Here is a 23,847-nt window from a genome sequence, read left to right on the forward strand (position 1 = left end):
TGAGCCTGAGGTAAGAATGGTGCGGCATGTGTAGACTGAGCCTGAGGTAAGAATGGTGCGGCGTGTGTAGACTGAGCCTGAGGTAAGAATGGTTGGCGTGTGTAGACTGAGCCTGTGGTAAGAATGGTTGGCATGTGTAGACTGAGTCTGAGGTAAGAATGGTGCGGCATGTGTAGACTGAGCCTGAGGTAAGAATGGTGCGGCGTGTGTAGACTGAGCCTGAGGTAAGAATGGTTGGCGTGTGTAGACTGAGTCTGAGGTAAGAATGGTGCGGCGTGTGTAGACTGAGCCTGAGGTAAGAATGGTGCAGCGTGTGTAGACTGAGCCTGAGGTAAGAATGGTGCGGCGTGTGTAGACTGAGCCTGAGGTAAGAATGGTGCAGCGTGTGTAGACTGAGCCTGAGGTAAGAATGGTTGGTGTGTGTAGACTGAGCCTGAGGTAAGAATGGTTGGCGTGTGTAGACTGAGCCTGAGGTAAGAATGGTTGGCATGTGTAGACTGAGTCTGAGGTAAGAATGGTGCGGCGTGTGTAGACTGAGCCTGAGGTAAGAATGGTGCGCTGTGTGTAGACTGAGGTAAGAATGGTGCGGCGTGTGTAGACTGAGCCTGAGGTAAGAATGGTGCAGCGTGTGTAGACTGAGCCTGAGGTAAGAATGGTGCGGCGTGTGTAGACTGAGCCTGAGGTAAGAATGGTGCAGCGTGTGTAGACTGAGCCTGAGGTAAGAATGGTTGGTGTGTGTAGACTGAGTAAACAATAGTGTGGGATGTGTGTACACTGGAGTAAGGATGGTGTGGGGTGTGTGTAGACCGAGGAAAGAATAGTGTGAGGTGTGAATGATTGAAGTGTGTAGACTGAGGTAAGAATAGTGTGGTGTGTGTGTAGACTGAGGTTAGAATGGTGCGGCGTGTGTAGGCTGAGGCAAGTATAGTGTGCGGTGTGAATGACTGAAGTGTGTAGACTGAGGAAAGAATAGTGTGGGGTGTGTGTAGACTGAGGTTAGAATAGTGTAGGGGGGTGGGTGTAGACTGAGGTAAGAATGGTTGCAGTGTGCAGACTGAGGCAAGTATAGTGTGCGGTGTGTGTAGACTGAGGTAAGAATAGTGTAGGGGGGAGTGTGTAGACTGAGGAAAGAATAGTGTGGGGGGGGTGTAGACTGAGGTAAGAGTGGTGTGTGGGGGGGTGTAGACTGAGGAAAGAATAGTGTGTGGGGGGGTGTAGACTGAGGAAAGAATAGTGTGGGGTGTGTGTAGACTGAGGTAAGAATGGTGTGTGGGGTGTAGACTGAGGAAAGAATAGTGTGTGGGGGGGTGTAGACTGAGGAAAGAATAGTGTGGGGTGTGTGTAGACTGAGGTAAGAATGGTGTGTGGGGTGTAGACTGAGGAAAGAATAGTGTGTGGGGGGGTGTAGACTGAGGAAAGAATAGTGTGTGGGGGGGGGTGTAGACTGAGGAAAGAATAGTGTGGGGGGTGTAGACTGAGGAAAGAATAGTGTGGGGGGTGTAGACTGAGGTAAGAATGGTGTGGGGGATGTGTAGACTGAGGTAAGAGTGGTGTGTGGGGGGTGTAGACTGAGGTAAGAATGGTGTGTGGGGTGTAGACTGAGGAAAGATTAGTGTGTTTGGGGGTGTAGACTGAGGAAAGAATAGTGTGTGGGGGGGTGTAGACTGAGGAAAGAATAGTGTGTGGGGGGGGGTGTAGACTGAGGAAAGAATAGTGTGGGGGTGTAGACTGAGGAAAGAATAGTGTGGGGGGTGTAGACTGAGGTAAGAATGGTGTGTGGGGTGTAGACTGAGGTAAGAATAGTGTGTGGGGGGGTGTAGACTGAGGAAAGAATAGTGTGTGGGGGGGTGTAGACTGAGGAAAGAATAGTGTGGGGTGTGTGTAGACTGAGGAAAGAATAGTGTGTGGGGTGTAGACTGAGGTAAGAATAGTGTGTGGGGGGGTGTAGACTGAGGAAAGAATAGTGTGTGGGGGGGGTATAGACTGAGGAAAGTATAGTGTGTGGGGGGTGTAGACTGAGGTAAGAATGGTGTGTGGGGGGTGTAGACTGAGGTAAGAATGGTGTGTGGGGAGTGTAGACTGAGGTAAGAATGGTGTGTGGGGAGTGTAGACTGAGGTAAGAATGGTGTGTGGGGGGTGTAGACTGAGGTAAGAATGGTGTGGGGGGTCTGTAGATTGAGGTAAGAATGGTGTGTGGGGGGTGTAGCGTGAGGTAAGAATGGTTGTAGTGTGCAGACTGAGGCAAGTATAGTGTGCGGTGTGTGTAGACTGAGGAAAGAATAGTGTGGGGGGAGTGTGTAGACTGAGGTAAGAATAGTGTGGGGTGTGTGTAGACTGAGGAAAGAATAGTGTGGGGGGTGTAGACTGAGGAAAGAATAGTGTGGGGGGTGTAGACTGAGTAAAGAATAGTGTGTGGGTGTTGCCTGAGGAAAGGATAGTGTGGGGGGTGTAGCCTGAGGAAAGGATAGTGTGGGGGGTGTAGACTGAGGTAAGAATAGTGTGTGGGGGGTGTAGACTGAGGTAAGCATAGTGTGTGGGAGTGTAGACTGAGGTAAGAATGGTGTGTGGGGGTGTAGACTGAGGTAAGAATAGTGTGGGGGGTGTAGACTGAGGAAAGAATAGTGTGGGGGTGTAGACTGAGGTAAGAATAGTGTGTGGGGGGTGTAGACTGAGGTAAGAATAGTGTGTGGGGGGTGTAGCGTGAGGTAAGAATGGTTGTAGTGTGCAGACTGAGGCAAGTATAGTGTGCGGTGTGTGTAGACTGAGGAAAGAATAGTGTGGGGGTGTAGACTGAGGTAAGAATAGTGTGTGGGGGGTGTAGACTGAGGTAAGAATAGTGTGTGGGGGGTGTAGCGTGAGGTAAGAATGGTTGTAGTGTGCAGACTGAGGCAAGTATAGTGTGCGGTGTGTGTAGACTGAGGAAAGAATAGTGTGGGGGTGTAGACTGAGGAAAGAATAGTGTGGGGGGTGTAGACTGAGGTAAGAATGGTGTGTGGGGGTGTAGACTGAGGTAAGAATGGTGTGTGGGGGGTGTAGATTGAGGTAAGAATGGTGTGTGGGGGGGTGTAGACTTTTCTGACACCTGGTTAAAACCAAAAAAGTAAGAAGGATCGTGAGGCCTTGCTTCCACGGTCTGTATTCATTAAGAATGGTGCGACGTGTTATGCCATGGGGCTGTAGTTAATTTGCCGCTGCACGGCGGTCGAAATCCCGACAGCCGGCTTCCCGAACGTAAGAATAGCGGGCTGGGTTAGCTTCATGCCACAGGAAGGGTTAGGTTTAGTTATTACCACGAAGGTTAGGGCAGGGCTGCTACAGGGGGGGTTAGGTTTAGGCACCACCAGGAAAGGGGCACTAAGGGGAGAGGGTTAGGCTTAGGCACTAACGGTGAGGGTCAGATTTAGGAGGTGAAGGGGGAGGGGTAGAATACTTACAGAGCCCCTGTCAGGATTGTAAGCACTGGATTGCCGCTGTCGGTGTTTTGATGGCCGGCATCCCGACTTCCGGCCTCTCTTACCCAACCCATGTCATGCACAGACCCCAAGTGTACAGGAAACGGCCTCTCTCTATCCAGCCGCTCTTCATAAGCTGCTGAACCTTCTTCGGGCACATGCAGGTGGTGGTCTCCTTTGGGCTCTGATATGTGGATCCGTAGTGATAAATGGCCGCCTCCGCTTATAATAACCTCCACACTGTACGCTGCAGCTGTCTTATTGCATTTGTAGCGTGTTTTATGCTCCCGCGCCCATGATTGTGTAAGCCTTGTGCATATCCCAATGAATACAAGTCCATCTTCTTATAGTGTGTCTTATAGCGGATGTGCGGGTGACACCGTCCTCTGAGATGCCTTGTGCCGTAGTGATGGGGGATATGTACTAAGCCTTGGAGAGAGATAAAGTGCCAAACCAATCAGCTCCTAACTGTCATGTTACAGACTGTGGGCCAGATGTATTAAGCCCTGGGAAGTGATAAAGTGGAGAGTGATAAACTACCAGCCATTCAGCTCCTAACTGTCATTTTTCAATCACAGCCTGTGTCATGGCCGTTAGGAGCTGAGTGGCTGGTACTTTATCTCTCTCCAAAGCTAGATGTTCCTGGCTCCAAGGGCATTGATAGGCTGTTTGTTATGTTTATTACAGAGCTTATAGCAAGGCCATGACGCTCCCCCCGGGCCGGCCCGCTGCGCTGCTGAGATCATGAAGCTGAGCTAAAGATGCGTTGTAGTGTCTGCCCCAGGTGCCCCTACACCAGTGCCACGGGGCAGCAACAGTGCTGCTACCTTGGCCTTGCGCACTAGGCAGTGGCACCAAACCCCCACCCCTCGTTATTACCCTGGGTTCAGCTCCTAGATTGGCTGCCTCCCCTGTGTGTGGGTGACAAGTAGACTCTAAGTGTCCCTATATGGAATCAGATTGCAGGAGTGTCTGTACATGGGAGTTATATACCCTCCTCTATATGGACGTCTGGTATACAGCTGTGTGGCTTGGCTGGAGCAGCGTCACTGAGGAGCACTAATGTGTCACTTTGTGTCTTCAGCGTTTCCTCCGATGTGAAGTACCGGAAGCAGCCCTGGGGTCTGATCAAGACGTTCATTGAGAGGAACTCCTGGAGCGGGCTGGAGGATTACTTTAAGCAGTTAGGTGGGTCACCGTACTGGAGCGCTGCCCCCAGATGTACTACTAGAGAGTATGATGACCCCACATATAACATTAATGCTCATAGAATTCATTCGGTACTTGTGTACTTTACGGACTCATTGCAGAGAGAACCCAATGAATGTTGTAAATGGTACTTTACGTACACAAGTACCGTAAGTTGTGCCCACCTAAAGAAGAAAGTTGTCCCCTCGCGGGCTTACTGCTCTCGCCACGCTTCGGACTCTGTGGCTCGCTACGTTCGCCACAATGTTACATTCCTGCTCTATGCCCACTTGGATGGTAGGGAATGACGCTGGGCAGTGGCTGATGACGTCAGGGTCCTCTCCGTGAAGGGGATTTAGACACTACAATGAGTGTAGGACACTTGGGTTCTCTCTGCAATGAGTCCGTAAAGTACACAAGTACTATTCATTCCTCACATTCACAGCTTATATAGATAATGTGTTTTACTGATGTACACTACATTTGTAGATTGTAAGTTCTTCTGGTTAGGACCATTTCTACATCCTAATTTCATGTGTGTAATCCATCTGTAACATTTCGCTGTTATACAGAGCTGTGTAATTCTAAAGCTGCATACACACACAACAATTTTTTTAACAATTATCGTTAACTTTATCGTTCAATCGTTGTAGAAATCGTTCACTTTCTGAGTTAAAACGATGAACGATTATCGTTCATGCACTTTCACATTTGTAGTTTGTGGTTCAGTCAGACTGACCAACTGAACGATTTTCATTAAGGGAATATGCAGAAATCGTTTGTAGTTCAACAAAATCGTTCATTACACTTTAAAAAATCTGACAGACAATCGTTCATAAAATCGTTGGAAAACAAAATCGTTGTGCGTGTATGTATGCACCTTTACACTTTATTAATGAAGAAAAAGAATAATAATAAAATCCATAGTTCTTATAAGTCCTCCTATGAGGACCATTTATGGGTAAAACCTCATCAATCAATCAGATATTCACTTTCACTGTCTGACTTGCACTAGGTCGGTATAAGCAAATTGCTGATTGGTTGCTTAGGTTTGAGGTCCGGTTGTACCTGTAGTTAATGTTAGTAGGTGACCCTCTGTGTAATCCGCTATAATACTCTTTATTATTATGTGTGGTCACAGGGCTGATGTTACAAGTTCATATCTTTATCTCTGGCTGTTGCAGAGTCTGATCTGCTGGCTGAGGAAACCTCAACGGGTTCCTTACCGGAGAATATCAAAACAGGCGGCCTCAGACGGAGGAGGCGGCCGCACAGCCGCGGTACCGGAGAGCACATGAGCAAACACGGCTCATCGCACGATCCCGGAGACTCGGGACTGGATACGAGGCAGGAACACGCAGGTAGAGCGCCCGAGCCTCACTAAATAACACACACAGTGTAATAATACTTTATGGTACAGTATAAAATGACCCTCACATGTAACGTTACTGAGTCGCCACCGGCCGACTTGTGACTCCCAATAGCCAAATGTTTGGATAGTTTTGCAGAATTGTGTCTCTGTTCTATAACTTATTACTTCTACATTTTAGTTTTCCGTGAATGTCACCATTCCTATATAGGACTGGATTTAACGGTACTTGACCGCCCATCCAAGTGTCACCCCCCACCCACACCACCATACAGCGTAGTGGACCGGGCCTTGGATAAAAGAAATAAGAGTATTTTCATGCGTCTACTGGTGGTCACCTATCTTTAACCTTATGCAAATGCCACTACTGAGTCTGTCTGACTGTGCAAGGACTTAGACGCCCACTGTCAGCAGCCATAGATGATGAAATACCGCTAGGTGCATCTTTAGGTGCCACCTTTGAGTGCACCACCGAAACCCGAACTCCGCCCCCTATGTGAGCCGTTAAGTGTCTGTGTACGCAAACACTTTAGCGATACGCCAGCGACACTCCCGTAACCTCCCAGTCACTGCCAAACACATTTGCAGCGTACTCCTCTGTGCGTACGTGTGAAATCACAACTACAACTCTGTATGGATACAAACGGCATTCAAGCACGGTGCTACTTGGACGCATGCGCAGTAATAAAAAGTCCTGCAACTACGTAAGATATCAACGTAACCCATAGTGCCTTTAATAAATGGGATTTCCCTAACATTTTCTAGTGAGGAAGGTTTACCATTAAAATTGATAATTTGCAGATTCCCTCTCTCCTAACAAGGGACAGCCTGCGGCCCCTGCCTGTGCATCGCATCAGACTCGAGTATCAGTGCAGTTCTGCAAATCCAGGCTGTTCATACTGTACGTGCGATTTACTATAACTCACCCTTGTGTGAACACTTATTGTAATCTGGGCAGTTTAAGCTGCAGGAATATGTCGTCCCATGTCTGGCCAGTGGTACAGTAACATAGCACGATGCTACACCTAATTACATGGGGTCACATGAAGGTTGCAAACCGGTTTCATGTGGTTTTTTTTTTCAGGAAAAAGAAGAGATGCTGGAAGGAGAAATTCATTAATTATTACTGTAATGAGCATATTGTGAGTATCCATCATATCTGTCCTGTCCGTGTTCTACAGGTGAAGAATCATTTGTGCTGTAGTTATAGATCACCATAGACTTATGTTGTGGCTGAATCCTCCCGTTCTGCACTATATTCATACTCAGAATGTCTAGTTACTATGGGCCTCATTCAGAGGCGGTCGGAGGATGCAAGCGGTCGCTCAGAAACTGGGCGGCCACTTGCATCCTGACCGCCCGCCTCTGTTGCGGTCGTTAGGCTGTGGGTTAACACCCGCAGCTCTAACGACCGCTCTCTGACCATCGCGACCATCGGGGCTTACGACGAGACCCTAGGGTAGGGTCTCACTTGTCGTAAGCCTCGGAGAGCTTCTGGCTCTGTCTGAGCTGGAAGCTCTCCACTGACATCACTAGTGATGTCAGTGGGGCCTCCCCCAAACGGCAGGCGTTGCCATAGGAACGCCTCCGTTTAGGCTGCCACCCCCCCGGCCCGCCTTCCAAACGGGGCGAGCTGTCAATCAACATCGACAACTCGCCCCCTTTGGAAAGAGACTCGCTACGACCAGCGCTGTCGGTCGTAGCAGGTCTCACGCATGCGCACGAGGGAGCCGGCTCCCTCGTGCGCATGCGCACTGGCAAAACATTGAGGCGGTCGTAGACCGTACGACCGCCTCAGAATAAGCTCCTATGTGTCTCTGTACATGGAGAGAGCAGGACTTGTGGGACTACAAACACTACAGGCAGGGCATGCTGGTATTTGTAGAGATGTGCGGGTTTGGTTTCTTGGAGCCCCAATGCTCGGGTATGTTGAGTTTCCGAGTGATTGAGTCCCGGCTCGGGTCTTTCTGCCAAGTTCGGATCTCAAAGCGAGGAAAAACGTCATCTTCCCGGGCGTTGGATCTTGCATGTTTTGCATATAAAAGTCCCTCCCTCGTGATCGTGCTCCGTTTCACACAGGAGGGGAGAGGGAGAGGGACTGTGGACTGGAACACTGTGAGGAGCTGTAATAAAAGAACACATTCAGGGTGCCATTAGCATTAGATTAGGAGGAACTGGAGACACTAGTAAGTGACAATTATGCCTGCAGTAACACTTCCCAGACACCTTTCAGTGTATGTGTGTTTGTCACACACACTGCACACTCACACACTGCACACTCACACACTGCACACTCACACACTGCAGTGCAAACAAACAGGCTACTGTCAGTGTTGCTGTTGATTTGTTTTTTGGTTTCTTAAAATGAACCTTTTTTTCTGCAGTATTATTGTATATCTGTTCAAAAAAATACTCTACTGTGTTTGAGGCTGATGCGCCCCAAGAAGACATCTTTGTTTTAAGTTTTTTTTTTTTTTCCCCCAGTTATATATAAATAAAAATTGCAAAATTATATATTTTTTTTCCTGTTTAACTTTAAAACAAAAAAAAATTGTCATTTTAACAACACTGATGAGGATGGTAATGACCTCTTCCAACTGTATACATGATTAATAACAATAATGTTAGCCACCTTTAAGCCGATTGGTAGCTTGTTTTGTGGGGACCCAAACAAACCAAGCATGTCAGCCACAAAAGTGGCAGTTCCTGTCACTGAAGTGCTTGGTTTGTTAAACTGTGCATGTCCTTTTTAATATACTGTACCACATAAGGGAGGGTGGGAGGGCACAAGGACAATTCCATTGTGTACCACTTTTCATTATGGGCTTTGACAAGAGTGTTTTACAGGCAATGTACTGTATATAACTATACTTTACTGGGGCATTCATGTTATTTTGTATCTTGCAATGCCATCCATCACCAGCTTTTCATTCAAGCATATAGACCATGTTTCCTGCAGCTTTTCAGATGATATAGACTAGTATCATCAAATCATATATAATTATTCAATTGTACTAATATCAAAACATATTCATTCATTCATTATTCAATTGGACGAATTATTCAAGAATCTGTTACTCTGCCTTTAAATCCTAAGGAATCAATCTCATTGGGATTTTGGATCCTTGTTTTTTTTTTTTTTGTGTTTTCCATTTCTCAGATTTATTTTTTTTATAGTTTAAATTGTAAACACAAATCAATCAATCAATCTCATTTGTAGTCTTGTTTTTAATGGTTTGTACCGTTTATCACATTTTTTTTCTTTATAGTTATATTTCATAATCAATCAATCAATCAATCCTTTTCTTGGCTTCCAATAATACTACAACCTCCATTTACCTGTGCTATCCTTGGGCCTCTGATCTAGTTCTTGATTAATGAAAACCTTCTATAACAGGGGTGGACAATAAGCGTCCCCCCAGCTGTTGTTTAACTACAAATCCCAGCATGCATTGCAAAATTTTTAGTATGGCCAAATAGCAAAACTGTGGCAGGGCATTTTGGGATGTGTAGTATTTCAACATCTGGGGGGACGCTTATTGCCCAAATCTATTCTATAACATCATATAGTTCATATCAAACTGCCATCCTGTCTGCAGTGCAACTAGATGTGGCTTGTTTAAACCCACATGTGTTTGCGCCGTTGCTCTGTCGCCAAGTTTAGCCAGTCAGCTCGCTGCAGCCTCGGCCCAATATGGGTAAAAGCTGAAAACAATATTGTAAGCTGGTCAAAATGGACAGGAAATTAAAATGATTGAGGTTAATAATACTGTAGGAACGAAAACGGGCACAAATTACATGATTTTAGCTGTTTTTATCAATTGTTAAAGAAATCCAGATCCAAAACCTTTTGAGGGTGGTTTGTGGCAAAACCAAAACACGGGGGTCCGCACACATCTCTAGGTATTTGTATTTTCACAACAGCTGACGACCCCCAGGTGGCCTGAAACAGCTGTAAGAGCCATTTATGTCACCGATACACGAGTCCATTTCTCACCGCAGATGTCACAGTATGTGTTATGTTGGTGAAATAAAGGGAGAAGCTGTTATTACCTAGTGATCAGGGAGGATTGGGAGCCACTTGTGTATTAATGACCTTGAGCCTGGAGCGGGTCTGTGACCGGTCTGTAGATTAGACAAGTTATCAGGAGCTAATTGTATTATACGTAGAGCATGAGGGCCATATACTAATAGGGAGGAATACAGATAAGATTGGGATCAGCACAGGTGACTGACTCTCACGGAGCTGCTCCTATCACTACCGTTATCAGCAGCCTTATCCTGCTATTTCCTACTGATCAAATCCCAGCGCTGATTCCTGTGCAGGTGCCTTTACCTTCCTTTACCTTTACTTTCTAATTAAAGGGACAATATCCATATTATATTATCCATATTACTGAGCATTGCTGCTGATGGGCGTAATTACTGAGCATTACTGCTACCGATGGGCATTGTTACTGAGCATTACTGCTACCGATGGGCATTCTTACTGAGCATTACTGCTGACGATGGCTATTATTACTGAGCATTACTGCTGACGATGGGCATTATTACTGAGCATTACTGCTGATGATGGCTATTATTACTGAGCATTACTGCTGACGATGGCTATTATTACTGAGCATTACTGCTGACGATGGCTATTATTACTGAGCATCACTGCTGACGATGGCTATTATTACTGAGCATTACTGCTGACGATGGCTATTATTACTGAGCATCACTGCTGACGATGGCTATTATTACTGAGCATTACTGCTGATGATGGCCATTATTACTGAGCATTACTGCTGATGATGGCTATTATTACTGAGCATTACTGCTGATGATGGGCATTATTACTGAGCATTACTGCTGACGATGGCTATTACTGAGCATTACTGCTGACGATGGCTATTGTTACTGAGCATTACTGCTGACGATGGCTATTATTACTGAGCATTACTGTTGCTGATGGGCATTCTTACTGAGCATTACTGCTGACGATGGCTATTATTACTGAGCATTACTGCTGACGATGGCTATTATTACTGAGCATTACTGCTGACGATGGCTATTATTACTGAGCATTACTGTTGCTGATGGCTATGATTACTGAGCATTACTGCTGACGATGGCTATTATTACTGAGCATTACTGTTGCTGATGGCTATTATTACTGAGCATTACTGCTGACGATGGCTATTATTACTGAGCATTACTGCTGCTGATGGCTATTATTACTGAGCATTACTGCTGACGATGGCTATTATTACTGAGCATTACTGTTGCTGATGGGCATTCTTACTGAGCATTACTGCTGACGATGGCTATTATTACTGAGCATTACTGCTGCTGATGGCTATTATTACTGAGCATTACTGCTGACGATGGCTATTATTACTGAGCATTACTGTTGCTGATGGCTATTATTACTGAGCATTACTGCTGACGATGGGCATTCTTACTGAGCATTACTGCTGACGATGGGCATTCTTACTGAGCATTACTGCTGACGATGGGCATTCTTACTGAGCATTACTGCTGACGATGGGCATTATTACTGAGCATTACTGCTACCGATGGGCATTATTACTGAGCATTACTGCTACCGATGGGCATTCTTACTGAGCATTACTGCTACCGATGGGCATTCTTACTGAGCATTACTGCTGACGATGGGCATTCTTACTGAGCATTACTGCTGACGATGGGCATTATTACTGAGCATTACTGCTGACGATGGGCATTCTTACTGAGCATTACTGCTGATGATGGCTATTATTACTGAGCATTACTGCTGATGATGGCTATTATTACTGAGCATTACTGCTGCTGATGGCTATTATTACTGAGCATTACTGCTGACGATGGGCATTATTACTGAGCATTACTGCTGACGATGGCTATTATTACTGAGTATTACTGCTGACGATGGGCATTATTACTGAGCATTACTGCTGATGATGGCTATTATTACTGAGCATTACTGCTGACGATGGCTATTATTACTGAGCATTACTGCTGACGATGGCTATTATTACTGAGCATTACTGCTGACGATGGCTATTAGTACTGAGCATTACTGCTGACGATGGCTATTATTACTGAGCATTACTGCTGACGATGGCTATTATTACTGAGCATTACTGCTGACGATGGCTATTATTACTGAGCATTACTGCTGCTGCTGCTGATGGCTATTATTACTGAGCATTACTGCTGATGATGGGCATTATTACTGAGCATTACTGCTGCTGCTGATGGCTATTATTACTGAGCATTACTGCTGACGATGGGCATTATTACTGAGCATTACTGCTGACGATGGCTATTATTACTGAGCATTACTGCTGACGATGGGCATTATTACTGAGCATTACTGCTACCGATGGGCATTATTACTGAGCATTACTGCTACCGATGGGCATTATTACTGAGCATTACTGCTGATGATGGCTATTATTACTGAGCATTACTGCTGACGATGGCTATTATTACTGAGCATTACTGCTGCTGCTGATGGCTATTATTACTGAGCATTACTGCTGATGATGGCTATTATTACTGAGCATTACTGCTGACGATGGGCATTATTACTGAGCATTACTGCTGATGATGGCTATTATTACTGAGCATTACTGCTGACGATGGCTATTATTACTGAGCATTACTGCTGCTGCTGATGGCTGTTATTACTGAGCATTACTGCTGATGATGGCTATTATTACTGAGCATTACTGCTGCTGCTGATGGCTATTATTACTGAGCATTACTGCTACCGATGGGCATTATTACTGAGCATTACTGCTGATGATGGCTATTATTACTGAGCATTACTGCTGACGATGGCTATTATTACTGAGCATTACTGCTGCTGATGGCTATTATTACTGAGCATTACTGCTGACGATGGCTACTGAGCATTACTGTTGCTGATGGCTATTATTACTGAGCATTACTGCTGACGATGGCTATTATTACTGAGCATTACTGTTGACGATGGGCATTATTACTGAGCATTACTGCTGATGATGGCTATTATTACTGAGCATTACTGCTGACGATGGCTATTATTACTGAGCATTACTGCTACCGATGGGCATTATTACTGAGCATTACTGCTGACGATGGCTATTATTTCTGAGCATTACTGCTGACGATGGCTATTATTACTGAGCATTACTGCTGCTGATGGCTATTATTACTGAGCATTACTGCTGACGATGGTTATTATTACTGAGCATTACTGCTGACGATGGTTATTATTACTGAGCATTACTACTACCGATGGGCATTATTACTGAGCATTACTGCTGACGATGGGCATTCTTACTGAGCATTACTGCTGACGATGGGCATTCTTACTGAGCATTACTGCTGACGATGGGCATTCTTACTGAGCATTACTGCTGACGATGGCTATTATTACTGAGCATTGCTGCTGATGGCTATTATTACTGAGCATTACTGTTGCTGATGGCTATGATTACTGAGCATTACTGCTGACGATGGCTATTATTACTGAGCATTACTGCTACCGATGGGCATTATTACTGAGCATTACTTCTGACGATGGCTATTATTACTGAGCATTACTTCTGACGATGGCTATTATTACTGAGCATTACTGCTGACGATGGGCATTATTACTGAGCATTACTGCTGATGATGGCTATTATTACTGAGCATTACTGCTGATGATGGCTATTATTACTGAGCATTACTGCTGATGATGGCTATTATTACTGAGCATTACTTCTGACGATGGCTATTATTACTGAGCATTACTGCTGACGATGGCTATTATTACTGAGCATTACTGCTGACGATGGGCATTATTACTGAGCATTACTGCTGACGATGGCTATTATTACTGAGCATTACTGCTGACGATGGCTATTATTACTGAGCATTACTGCTGACGATGGCTATTATTACTGAGCATTACTGCTGACGATGGCTATTATTACTGAGCATTACTGCTGACGATGTCTATTATTACTGAGCATTACTGCTGACGATGGGCATTCTTACTGAGCATTACTGCTGACGATGGCTATTATTACTGAGCATTACTGCTGCTGATGGCTATTATTACTGAGCATTACTGCTGCTGATGGCTATTATTACTGAGCATTACTGCTGACGATGGCTATTATTACTGAGCATTACTGCTGACGATGGCTATTATTACTGAGCATTACTGCTGACGATGGCTATTATTACTGAGCATTACTGCTGACGATGTCTATTATTACTGAGCATTACTGCTGACGATGGGCATTCTTACTGAGCATTACTGCTGACGATGGCTATTATTACTGAGCATTACTGCTGCTGATGGCTATTACTGAGCATTACTGCTGCTGATGGCTATTATTACTGAGCATTACTGCTGCTGATGGCTATTATTACTGAGCATTACTGCTGACGATGGCTATTATTACTGAGCATTACTGCTGACGATGGCTATTATTACTGAGCATTACTGCTGACGATGGCTATTATTACTGAGCATTACTGCTACCGATGGGCTTTATTACTGAGCATTACTGCTGCTGATGGCTATTATTACTGAGCATTACTGCTGACGATGGCTATTATTACTGAGCATTACTGCTGACGATGGCTATTATTACTGAGCATTACTGCTGATGATGGCTATTATTACTGAGCATTACTGCTGACGATGGCTATTATTACTGAGCATTACTGCTGACGATGGCTATTATTACTGAGCATTACTGCTGCTGATGGCTATTATTACTGAGCATTACTGCTGCTGATGGCTATTATTACTGAGCATTACTGCTGATGATGGCTATTATTACTGAGCATTACTGCTGACGATGGGCATTATTACTGAGCATTACTGCTGATGGCTATTATTACTGAGCATTACTGCTGATGATGGCTATTATTACTGAGCATTACTGCTGACGATGGGCATTATTACTGAACATTACTGCTGACGATGGCTATTATTTCTGAGCATTACTGCTGACGATGGCTATTATTACTGAGCATTACTGCTGCTGATGGCTATTATTACTGAGCATTACTGCTGCTGATGGCTATTATTACTGAGCATTACTGCTGACGATGGTTATTATTACTGAGCATTACTGCTGACGATGGTTATTATTACTGAGCATTACTACTACCGATGGGCATTATTACTGAGCATTACTGCTGACGATGGGCATTATTACTGAGCATTACTGCTGACGATGGGCATTCTTACTGAGCATTACTGCTGACGATGGGCATTCTTACTGAGCATTACTGCTGACGATGGGCATTCTTACTGAGCATTACTGCTGACGATGGCTATTATTACTGAGCATTACTGCTGACGATGGGCATTATTACTGAGCATTACTGCTGATGATGGCTATTATTACTGAGCATTACTGCTGACGATGGCTATTATTACTGAGCATTACTGCTACCGATGGGCATTATTACTGAGCATTACTTCTGACGATGGCTATTATTACTGAGCAATACTGCTGACGATGGGCATTATTACTGAGCATTACTGCTGATGATGGCTATTATTACTGAGCATTACTGCTGATGATGGCTATTATTACTGAGCATTACTGCTGATGATGGCTATTATTACTGAGCATTACTTCTGACGATGGCTATTATTACTGAGCATTACTGCTGACGATGGCTATTATTACTGAGCATTACTGCTGACGATGGGCATTATTACTGAGCATTACTGCTGACGATGGCTATTATTACTGAGCATTACTGCTGACGATGGCTATTATTTCTGAGCATTACTGCTGACGATGGCTATTATTACTGAGCATTACTGCTGACGATGGTTATTATTACTGAGCATTACTGCTGACGATGGTTATTATTACTGAGCATTACTACTACCGATGGGCATTATTACTGAGCATTACTGCTGACGATGGGCATTCTTACTGAGCATTACTGCTGACGATGGGCATTCTTACTGAGCATTACTGCTGACGATGGTTATTATTACTGAGCATTACTACTACCGATGGGCATTATTACTGAGCATTACTGCTGACGATGGGCATTCTTACTGAGCATTACTGCTGACGATGGGCATTCTTACTGAGCATTACTGCTGACGATGGGCATTCTTACTGAGCATTACTGCTGACGATGGCTATTATTACTGAGCATTACTGCTGACGATGGCTATTATTACTGAGCATTACTGCTGACGATGGCTATTATTACTGAGCATTACTGCTGACGATGGCTATTATTACTGAGCATTACTGCTGACGATGTCTATTATTACTGAGCATTACTGCTGACGATGGGCATTCTTACTGAGCATTACTGCTGACGATGGCTATTATTACTGAGCATTACTGCTGCTGATGGCTATTATTACTGAGCATTACTGCTGCTGATGGCTATTATTACTGAGCATTACTGCTGCTGATGGCTATTATTACTGAGCATTACTGCTGACGATGGCTATTATTACTGAGCATTACTGCTGACGATGGCTATTATTACTGAGCATTACTGCTGACGATGGCTATTATTACTGAGCATTACTGCTACCGATGGGCTTTATTACTGAGCATTACTGCTGCTGATGGCTATTATTACTGAGCATTACTGCTGACGATGGCTATTATTACTGAGCATTACTGCTGACGATGGCTATTATTACTGAGCATTACTGCTGATGATGGCTATTATTACTGAGCATTACTGCTGACGATGGCTATTATTACTGAGCATTACTGCTGACGATGGCTATTATTACTGAGCATTACTGCTGACGATGGCTATTATTACTGAGCATTACTGCTGCTGATGGCTATTATTACTGAGCATTACTGCTGATGATGGCTATTATTACTGAGCATTACTGCTGACGATGGCTATTATTACTGAGCATTACTGCTGACGATGGCTATTATTACTGAGCATTACTGCTGATGATGGGCATACAGTAATTACTGAGCATTACTGCTGACGATGGGCATACAGTAATTACTGAGCATTGCTGAATGGCATACAATAATTACTGAGCATTGCTGATGGGCATACAGTAATTACTGAGCATTGCTGATGGGCATACAATAATTACTGAGCATTGCTGATGGGCATACAGTAATTACTGAGCATCACTGCTGTTGATGGGCATTATTACTACTATACATGTATACTGCTTGGCATCTTGTTACAGGCAATAATATTTGGCCTAGCTGGGCAGTATCACTGGCACAATTGATCTTGCTAGGCATTATAGTGTCCATGGCTGTTCTCCAAGTTGGGCAACGCAGCGGGAGGAATGTATGTATGTATGTATGTATATACATATGTACACACACACACACACACACACACACACACACACACGCGGATATTATGGTTGGAGGACCAGGCACCACCAAACAGTTAAAGCTTTGGCTCCCAGAATGCCCTGGGTCCTCCTCCATATATACCCTGCCCCTAGCCATTAGGACTTCAGTTTGTTGTTTGGTGCTGCAGGATTTGTAACCAGGAACTGATCAGGCAGTCCTTTTATTTATTTTAAAGTTTTTTGAGTTGGTAGTACCAAGCGTCTGTATTAAGACGCACGTAGTGCGACTCCATCTACCTCCGCCGGGCTGCAACATCAGTAATTGTGCTGGTGATTTCGGTGGGTCGTGGCTGAGCTTAGCTAGCAACAATTCTGCGACCTGAACTGCACCGGATGCTCGGAGGGGTCCGGTAAAGCGATTCTTTGCTTACGGGGAATAGCGTGCGGCAGTCCTTTCTTCTGGTGTCTATCGTCTGACGTCAGGGATCGGCAGCAGACTTATCTGCCGCCATAAGGTTGATTAATGCAGCCTAGTGGAGGTAGGTGCTCCCCTAGCAGCCCCTCTCCCAACCCAGACGCAGTCCCTGCGAAGGGTTTTGCGCATCTGGGTTGCTCCGCCTACCCTCCACATGTATGAGACGCTCACGATCCATGCTCAGTGCGCCCTGTAGCTGTTGGTCTCAGGAGGGTCTGGGTCAGTCTCCCTGTATACCTCCCTTGGTTAAGGTATACGGTGTTCTATGTCCTACCATTCCTTTGCATTGCTGTAGTTGATTTAGAGCTGATTGTAATTATATTACAAATGCATTGTATGTGACTGTTTGCTAGGTGCTGTATTGACACTGTCTTTAATTTCTGTCTGTTAATTAGAACAATCATTGTTTTCTCTTCATCCTCTTGGGGTGGGAATTTTTTTCTGAGTACTTCACATTCATGAATATATATTTGAAGGTGGTCACATTGCATTGTTACCTTTATACGTATATATGCTAAGTGTGAAGAGAAACGGGGGTTCAGCCAGGTTTTATTTATGACTGTCAGTTATAACTATCACTGCTATTACTCCATCTGACCCTCATCTACCAGGATGTGTAGGGGTTAAATTGTACTTCACATTTACTTGTGAAGACTGAGCTGCCATCCCCGATCTCCTAATTATTTGGAGACGCTCAGCTGCAATTGATCATGGAAATGTCTGCTGAGGGGAGATTTGGGCTCTCTCTGAGTATACCTTTCTCCTAGGGCCGAGTTACAGTATATAGCACTGGACTCCTACCAACTTTTGTGTTTTTTAGAAGTTGATTCAGTGCCGACTTGTAAGTATATTTGTATGCATTGCACTTATATCCTACCAGTGTGATTGCGATTTAATGTCCATTTGCAAATATATTTATATGCATGTAGAGCCTACCAAATTTGAGTGTTTATGTAGTTGATTTTAATACCCTTTTGCATTATATTATATGCATTTTATGTGACTTATGGTAACTCTGCTAAAAAAAAAAAAAAAAAAAAGTGGGGGGGGTTTCCTAACCTACAACTACCTGGTGTATAGGGGTTAGAGAGTACTTCACATTTTATTTTTATCTGTGAAAAGGTTCACATTGCATTGTTAACCCTACACCATACATACCTACCCTCCCGGTTTTGCGGGAGGCTCCCGATTTTTCAGATACCCTTCCGGGGGTGCGGGGGGTTAAGTACTTCTCCCGCATTCTGCCCACTTCCTAATGAACTGGGCAGAATGGGGAAAATTTCCGCAACGATCGCAGGTCCCCGTGTAGGTGGTGGGGCTTATTTACGCGATTATCCATGAATCGCATCATTTAGCCCCACCTCTATTTTAATTTATGCCAATCACTGTAAGGGGGCGGGGCTTAATTAGGCGAAATTGTCAGGCCCCACCACGGTTGCAACCCACCTGCTTCTCCTCCTCAGGCATCTCCCGGGGAGGAGAAGCAAAAGGTAGGCAAGTATGCCCTACACTAGTTGTAGGTTGCTTGCAAGTATTTCCCATACCTCAGGACAAGGGGTAGACATGAGACTGTTGTCCCTGTGCTGGTTTGCTGTAAATCCTGTGCAGTTGGCCTCTCAGGATTTCATACAGGATGGACTGTGGTTTGATTGTTATACAGCACAACAGTCCACCTCGCCAGCACCTGTTCAGGGGTCACCTTGAATGTCCTCCTGGTCTCAGGTTATGACGCAGTTAGAGGACCGCTTATCAGCCCCCACACTGCCTCACACTTTGGATTACCCACAGTGAATACAGCCTGCTATCTTTCCTCTTCCCATACATCCTTTTGGGATGGAGGGTTATGTACACTCAGTTCAGAATCTGTTTTTTAGCATCTACCCATCTGCAGATGTTACATGGATTCCCTCAATCTGAACAGCTCACTGAGCTTATGGGGGAAGCAGGGAACACTCCAGGTAGACTGTTCCAGATTCCAAAAAGACTAGTGTCTTTTTACACTCTCTCACAGGGAGAGTGCATTAGGTGGGAAATGTGACTACAGTGGCCAACCACATTCATCAGGGAGGCACAAGAAGTTATGCAGACATGGTTCTGATTTAGGCAGAACGTCATCTCCCGGCCATCTCGGCAATATTGATACCAGGAGTGCTAAATTGAGAAGCAGACTTTTTAAGTCGCCAGCACATACATGCCGGTGAGTGGTCTCTTCATCCGGGAGTGTTTCATCTCCTGGTAAACAAATGGGGTCTGCCGAAGATAGATCTCATGGCATCATGCCACAACCACAAGGTCCTCAAGTACGGGGCCAGATCCAGAAACCCCTCGGCAGCATTCGTGGATGCACTGGCAGTGAGATGGGACTTCAAGCCAGCGTATCTAGTGCCTCCGATTTCTCTACTCCCAAGAGTTCTCAGAAAATGCAAACCGGAAGGCGGAACGGTAATACTGGTGGCTTCGGCTTGGCCCAGACGTCATTCGTTCACCGACATACAGAATCTGTCCATAGACAGTCCTTATCCTCTTCCTCTATGGCAGGATCTGCTAACGCAATATCTAACATCTTACCAGATGTTGGATACTTTTTCACAGGAGTTCTGCGAGTTCAGCCTACCTTTGTTCCAGCGGTAGCACCGTGGGATTTGTCTTTTTGTTCTTAAGGGGTTACAAGCTTCCCCATTTGAACCTTTTTAAACTCTGTAAATTTGAAGTGGTTGACAGCAAAGACACTTTTTTTTTTTTTTTTCTCCTTCATCCACTAGGGGACACTGGAGTTCAAGACAGTGGGGTATAGACGGTGGTAGAGCAGAGCCTGGCACTTTAAATAATTCTGAAGTGTGACTGGCTCCTCCCCCTCTATGCCCCATCAGCCCCAGTTTTTAGAATGTGCCCGAGAGAGCCGGTCACATAGGGCTGAGCTCCAGCCCACTCTTAGTATTTTTTCTTTTATTTTCCTTTATTTTAATTTCTAGCTTTCACAAAGCATTGAGGACAGGCTGACAGAGTACTGCGTCTGTCAGCCTGCTACATGGAGGCATCAGGTGACCCGCCACCACTAAAAAAAAGAGTGCGTGTCGGAGTCCCAGGCACCCTGGCAGTAGCTCAGGGAGGACACGCCACAGCTTAATATAGAGGCTGTGTCCGTGCTTCCGAATGCCTAGCCGCAGCCCTGATGCCAGCAGTGGTAAGTATAGCTCTGTTCCCCTTATGGGAAACGGAGTTTAATCTGCGGCCCCTCCGCCCCCTCCCAGGCTCATGTGGCATATACTGTAGTATATCCCCTCCTGGAATCCTGTAACGCCGCTAGCGTTATTACAAGGGGCGGAGCTACCGCGCATAGAGCGCGGATACCAGTACAGGGAGACTGTTCAGACAGTCTGTAATGTTGCTGCCTAGCAGCATGCCTGATCCCTGCACGATGAGCGCTGTCTTACTTTATAGAGCCTGACAGCGCTCTGTTTGCTGCTCTCACGAGAGCCGAATCTTCCCTCTGCTCTATCCCCACGAGGAGGGAGCCTGCCGCGCCCCGCTACTCCCATAAGGGAGTCTACATAGCACCAATTGGCGGGGCTTAGGGAGCTACTCAGCGCGGCTGTTCCCTGCCGCGCTGGTGCTTGTAGGAGCGCTGGCTTCTGCACACAGCCGCCAGGGAGCGAGGCTGTTATTCACAGCGCTCTCGGCTGCGGGTTGCGGCGCCGGTGCTTGTATGAAGATTGCACCGGCGCTGTCTATTTCATTCCCGCTCCACCACTCGCTTTATGCCTGCTATACATTGTTTGCGCCCCGCCCGCTTATTATAGTAGGGGCAGAGTCTACTTCATGCTGGCTTGCACAGATGCCGCCATACTCCAGGAGTATTATTAGCATATGCACCTGCCTTAAAAGGAGCCGGGGCTTATTGCCAGCATCACCTGCATCCTCACTCTGGAGTTGTGTGGGGGGTGCAACCCTTAACAGGGTTGTGGGTTTTATTCCCAGTACGCCCTAGTTGTTTGGAGTTTGTATGTTCTCCCTGTGCTTGCATATGGCCTCTACCGTTTTTTTCTTTCCTTAAGCCTACAGCACCTGGTCTTATTAGGTTTAACGGCACAACTGTGGAGTTTGTACTTTAACCTGCAGTCCTTATAGAGATCTGGCTCTGCCTCATCTCGGTTATATTGCAAGTAGTTCCCCTACGGAACTGGGCAGTGTACTGGTTTAATATTATATAATAAAAAAAAAAAAAAAAAAAAGGACCCGCCGCCACTATTATAGAGTGAGTGTCCGGGTCCCAGGCACCCTGAAGCACGGGGAGGAACATGCCACAGCCTAATATAGAGGTTGTGTCCATGCCACTTTGCCCACCACAAATCTATCAGCGCCTACGGCCACACGCCCGATCTCGTCTGATCTTGGACGCTAAGCAGCGCCAGGCCTGGTTAGTACTTGGATGGGAGACCGCCTGGGTATTCCAGGTGCGACAGGCTTATTACATTGAACATCTGGGGCAAATATGCTTGATGTGTAACAGAATAATGCAGTGTGTTTCTTGCATCTATAGCTGCCAGAGATCACTCTGCCTAAATAGTTGGGGCCACTGTTCTGGCTGCTGCCAGAAATGATGGTTATTGCATATCTTTAACCCAAGGTTAGCACAAGGGTGCGTCCCATCCCCAGGCTTATGCCTCACATTGGCTCGCCTTAAGAATGAGCCGTACTCTTCTCATGCACATATGTGGCTGCACATATGTTAAATCTCAACAGCCTTCGGTGCTTACCTTAGAAGGTATGCATCTGTGCATCTATAGGGATTTATATCTTATTTATTCCCTTATACTGTGGTTTCTCTTCAGATCGAATAAATCTTTCGCCTTTTACTTAAGATTTCCGTGGAGAGGAACAATCATGAGTTTCATGTAATTTTTTGATGCCCGGCAGCTGCTGGGCTGCACACACAAGAAGTAACGTATGGCCGTTGTAGTGGTTGGCATTGCTGTCTCACATCACTGAGGTCATCTTTTGATTTCCATCATCTGGAGCCAGAAGGGCACACCTGATAAAGCGAGTACACCGGTAACGGAAGAGTCCCAGGATCGCAATCAGTCTGGGATAGTACGTTGCTAACATTTCCTGCCCCAACACCGTAGCAGAATGACGTCCACGCGCGGCACATGAGTAGTCTCCCTGTGTGGAGGTAAGCCACATGTATGTATATACTTGTATTTTGTACTAACCCTGCGTTTAGACCTGGGGCTCAGTTCCTTCTAACTATTGCCCGTGTTATATTTTTCAAATTATATCGCCACCTACTAATCTTGTATGTAGGTACGCGTAGGCATGTAGGGATTTATGTATGTGTTAAGTATATATATATGTGTGTGTATATACAGATGTATGTGTGTGTGTATATGTATATATTAATTAGGGATGTGCAGGCTCGGATAGGTTCGAGTTTGCACGTGGAGTTCGGATTTTTCCCTCCAAAAAAACGGAACTCAGAACGAGGCAAAACGTCATCTTACATGGACGAACATCATCATTCCTGGACAAAAGACCAGGAATGATGATGTTCGTCCATGTAAGATGACGTTTTGCCTCGTTCTGAGTTCCGTTTTTTTGGAGGGAAAAATCCGAACTCCACGTGCAAACTCGAACCTATCCGAGCCTGCACATCCCTAATATTAATATATATATATATATATATATATATATATATATATATTGCTTCTTATCCTTACCATTAAAGCAGGGGTAGGATATGTTCTTATCAGTTTTATGTCTGATACCTAGTATATTTAAAGAGGATGCTGCGATGGGAGGCTGGACTCTCCTGATCTGGTAGTTTGTTCTATAACTCCGCTTTACACCATCTCTCCCTAGGGATTGGGTGGTGTGTGTATATTATGTATATAATTATGGATATGTGTAGGTATTCCTATACTTCCACATTCATTAAGATACATCTTATTCCACGTCTGGAAAGCTGCCAGGGTTTACCAGAAGCTGTCCCTTATATCCATACATATTATATGGTGGCTCTATAGATTAGAGACATGTTCTGCAGCTTACATAGGATAGT

General features: G+C 45.2%; 1 protein-coding gene and 1 non-coding gene across 2 annotated transcripts in view; both read left to right on the forward strand.

Moving 5' to 3' along the window:
* GRAMD1C (GRAM domain containing 1C) overlaps positions 1–23,847 on the forward strand; it is a 237,016-nt gene that overhangs the window by 201,413 nt on the left and 11,756 nt on the right. The window contains exons 13-15 of the mRNA XM_088450779.1: positions 4,537–4,640; positions 5,825–6,001; positions 7,094–7,151. Of these exons, the coding sequence (XP_088306905.1) occupies positions 4,537–4,640; positions 5,825–6,001; positions 7,094–7,151 (339 nt within the window). The remainder of the gene's footprint in view (positions 1–4,536; positions 4,641–5,824; positions 6,002–7,093; positions 7,152–23,847) is intronic.
* On the forward strand, positions 22,602–22,716 carry LOC148501257 (U5 spliceosomal RNA). Its single transcript, XR_015870069.1, has one exon. It is a non-coding gene; the product is annotated as a U5 spliceosomal RNA (small nuclear RNA).

This window comes from Taudactylus pleione, unplaced genomic scaffold, assembly GCF_031769625.1.
Source record: "Taudactylus pleione unplaced genomic scaffold, aTauple2 ptg000523l, whole genome shotgun sequence".
Taxonomy (NCBI): domain Eukaryota; kingdom Metazoa; phylum Chordata; class Amphibia; order Anura; family Myobatrachidae; genus Taudactylus; species Taudactylus pleione.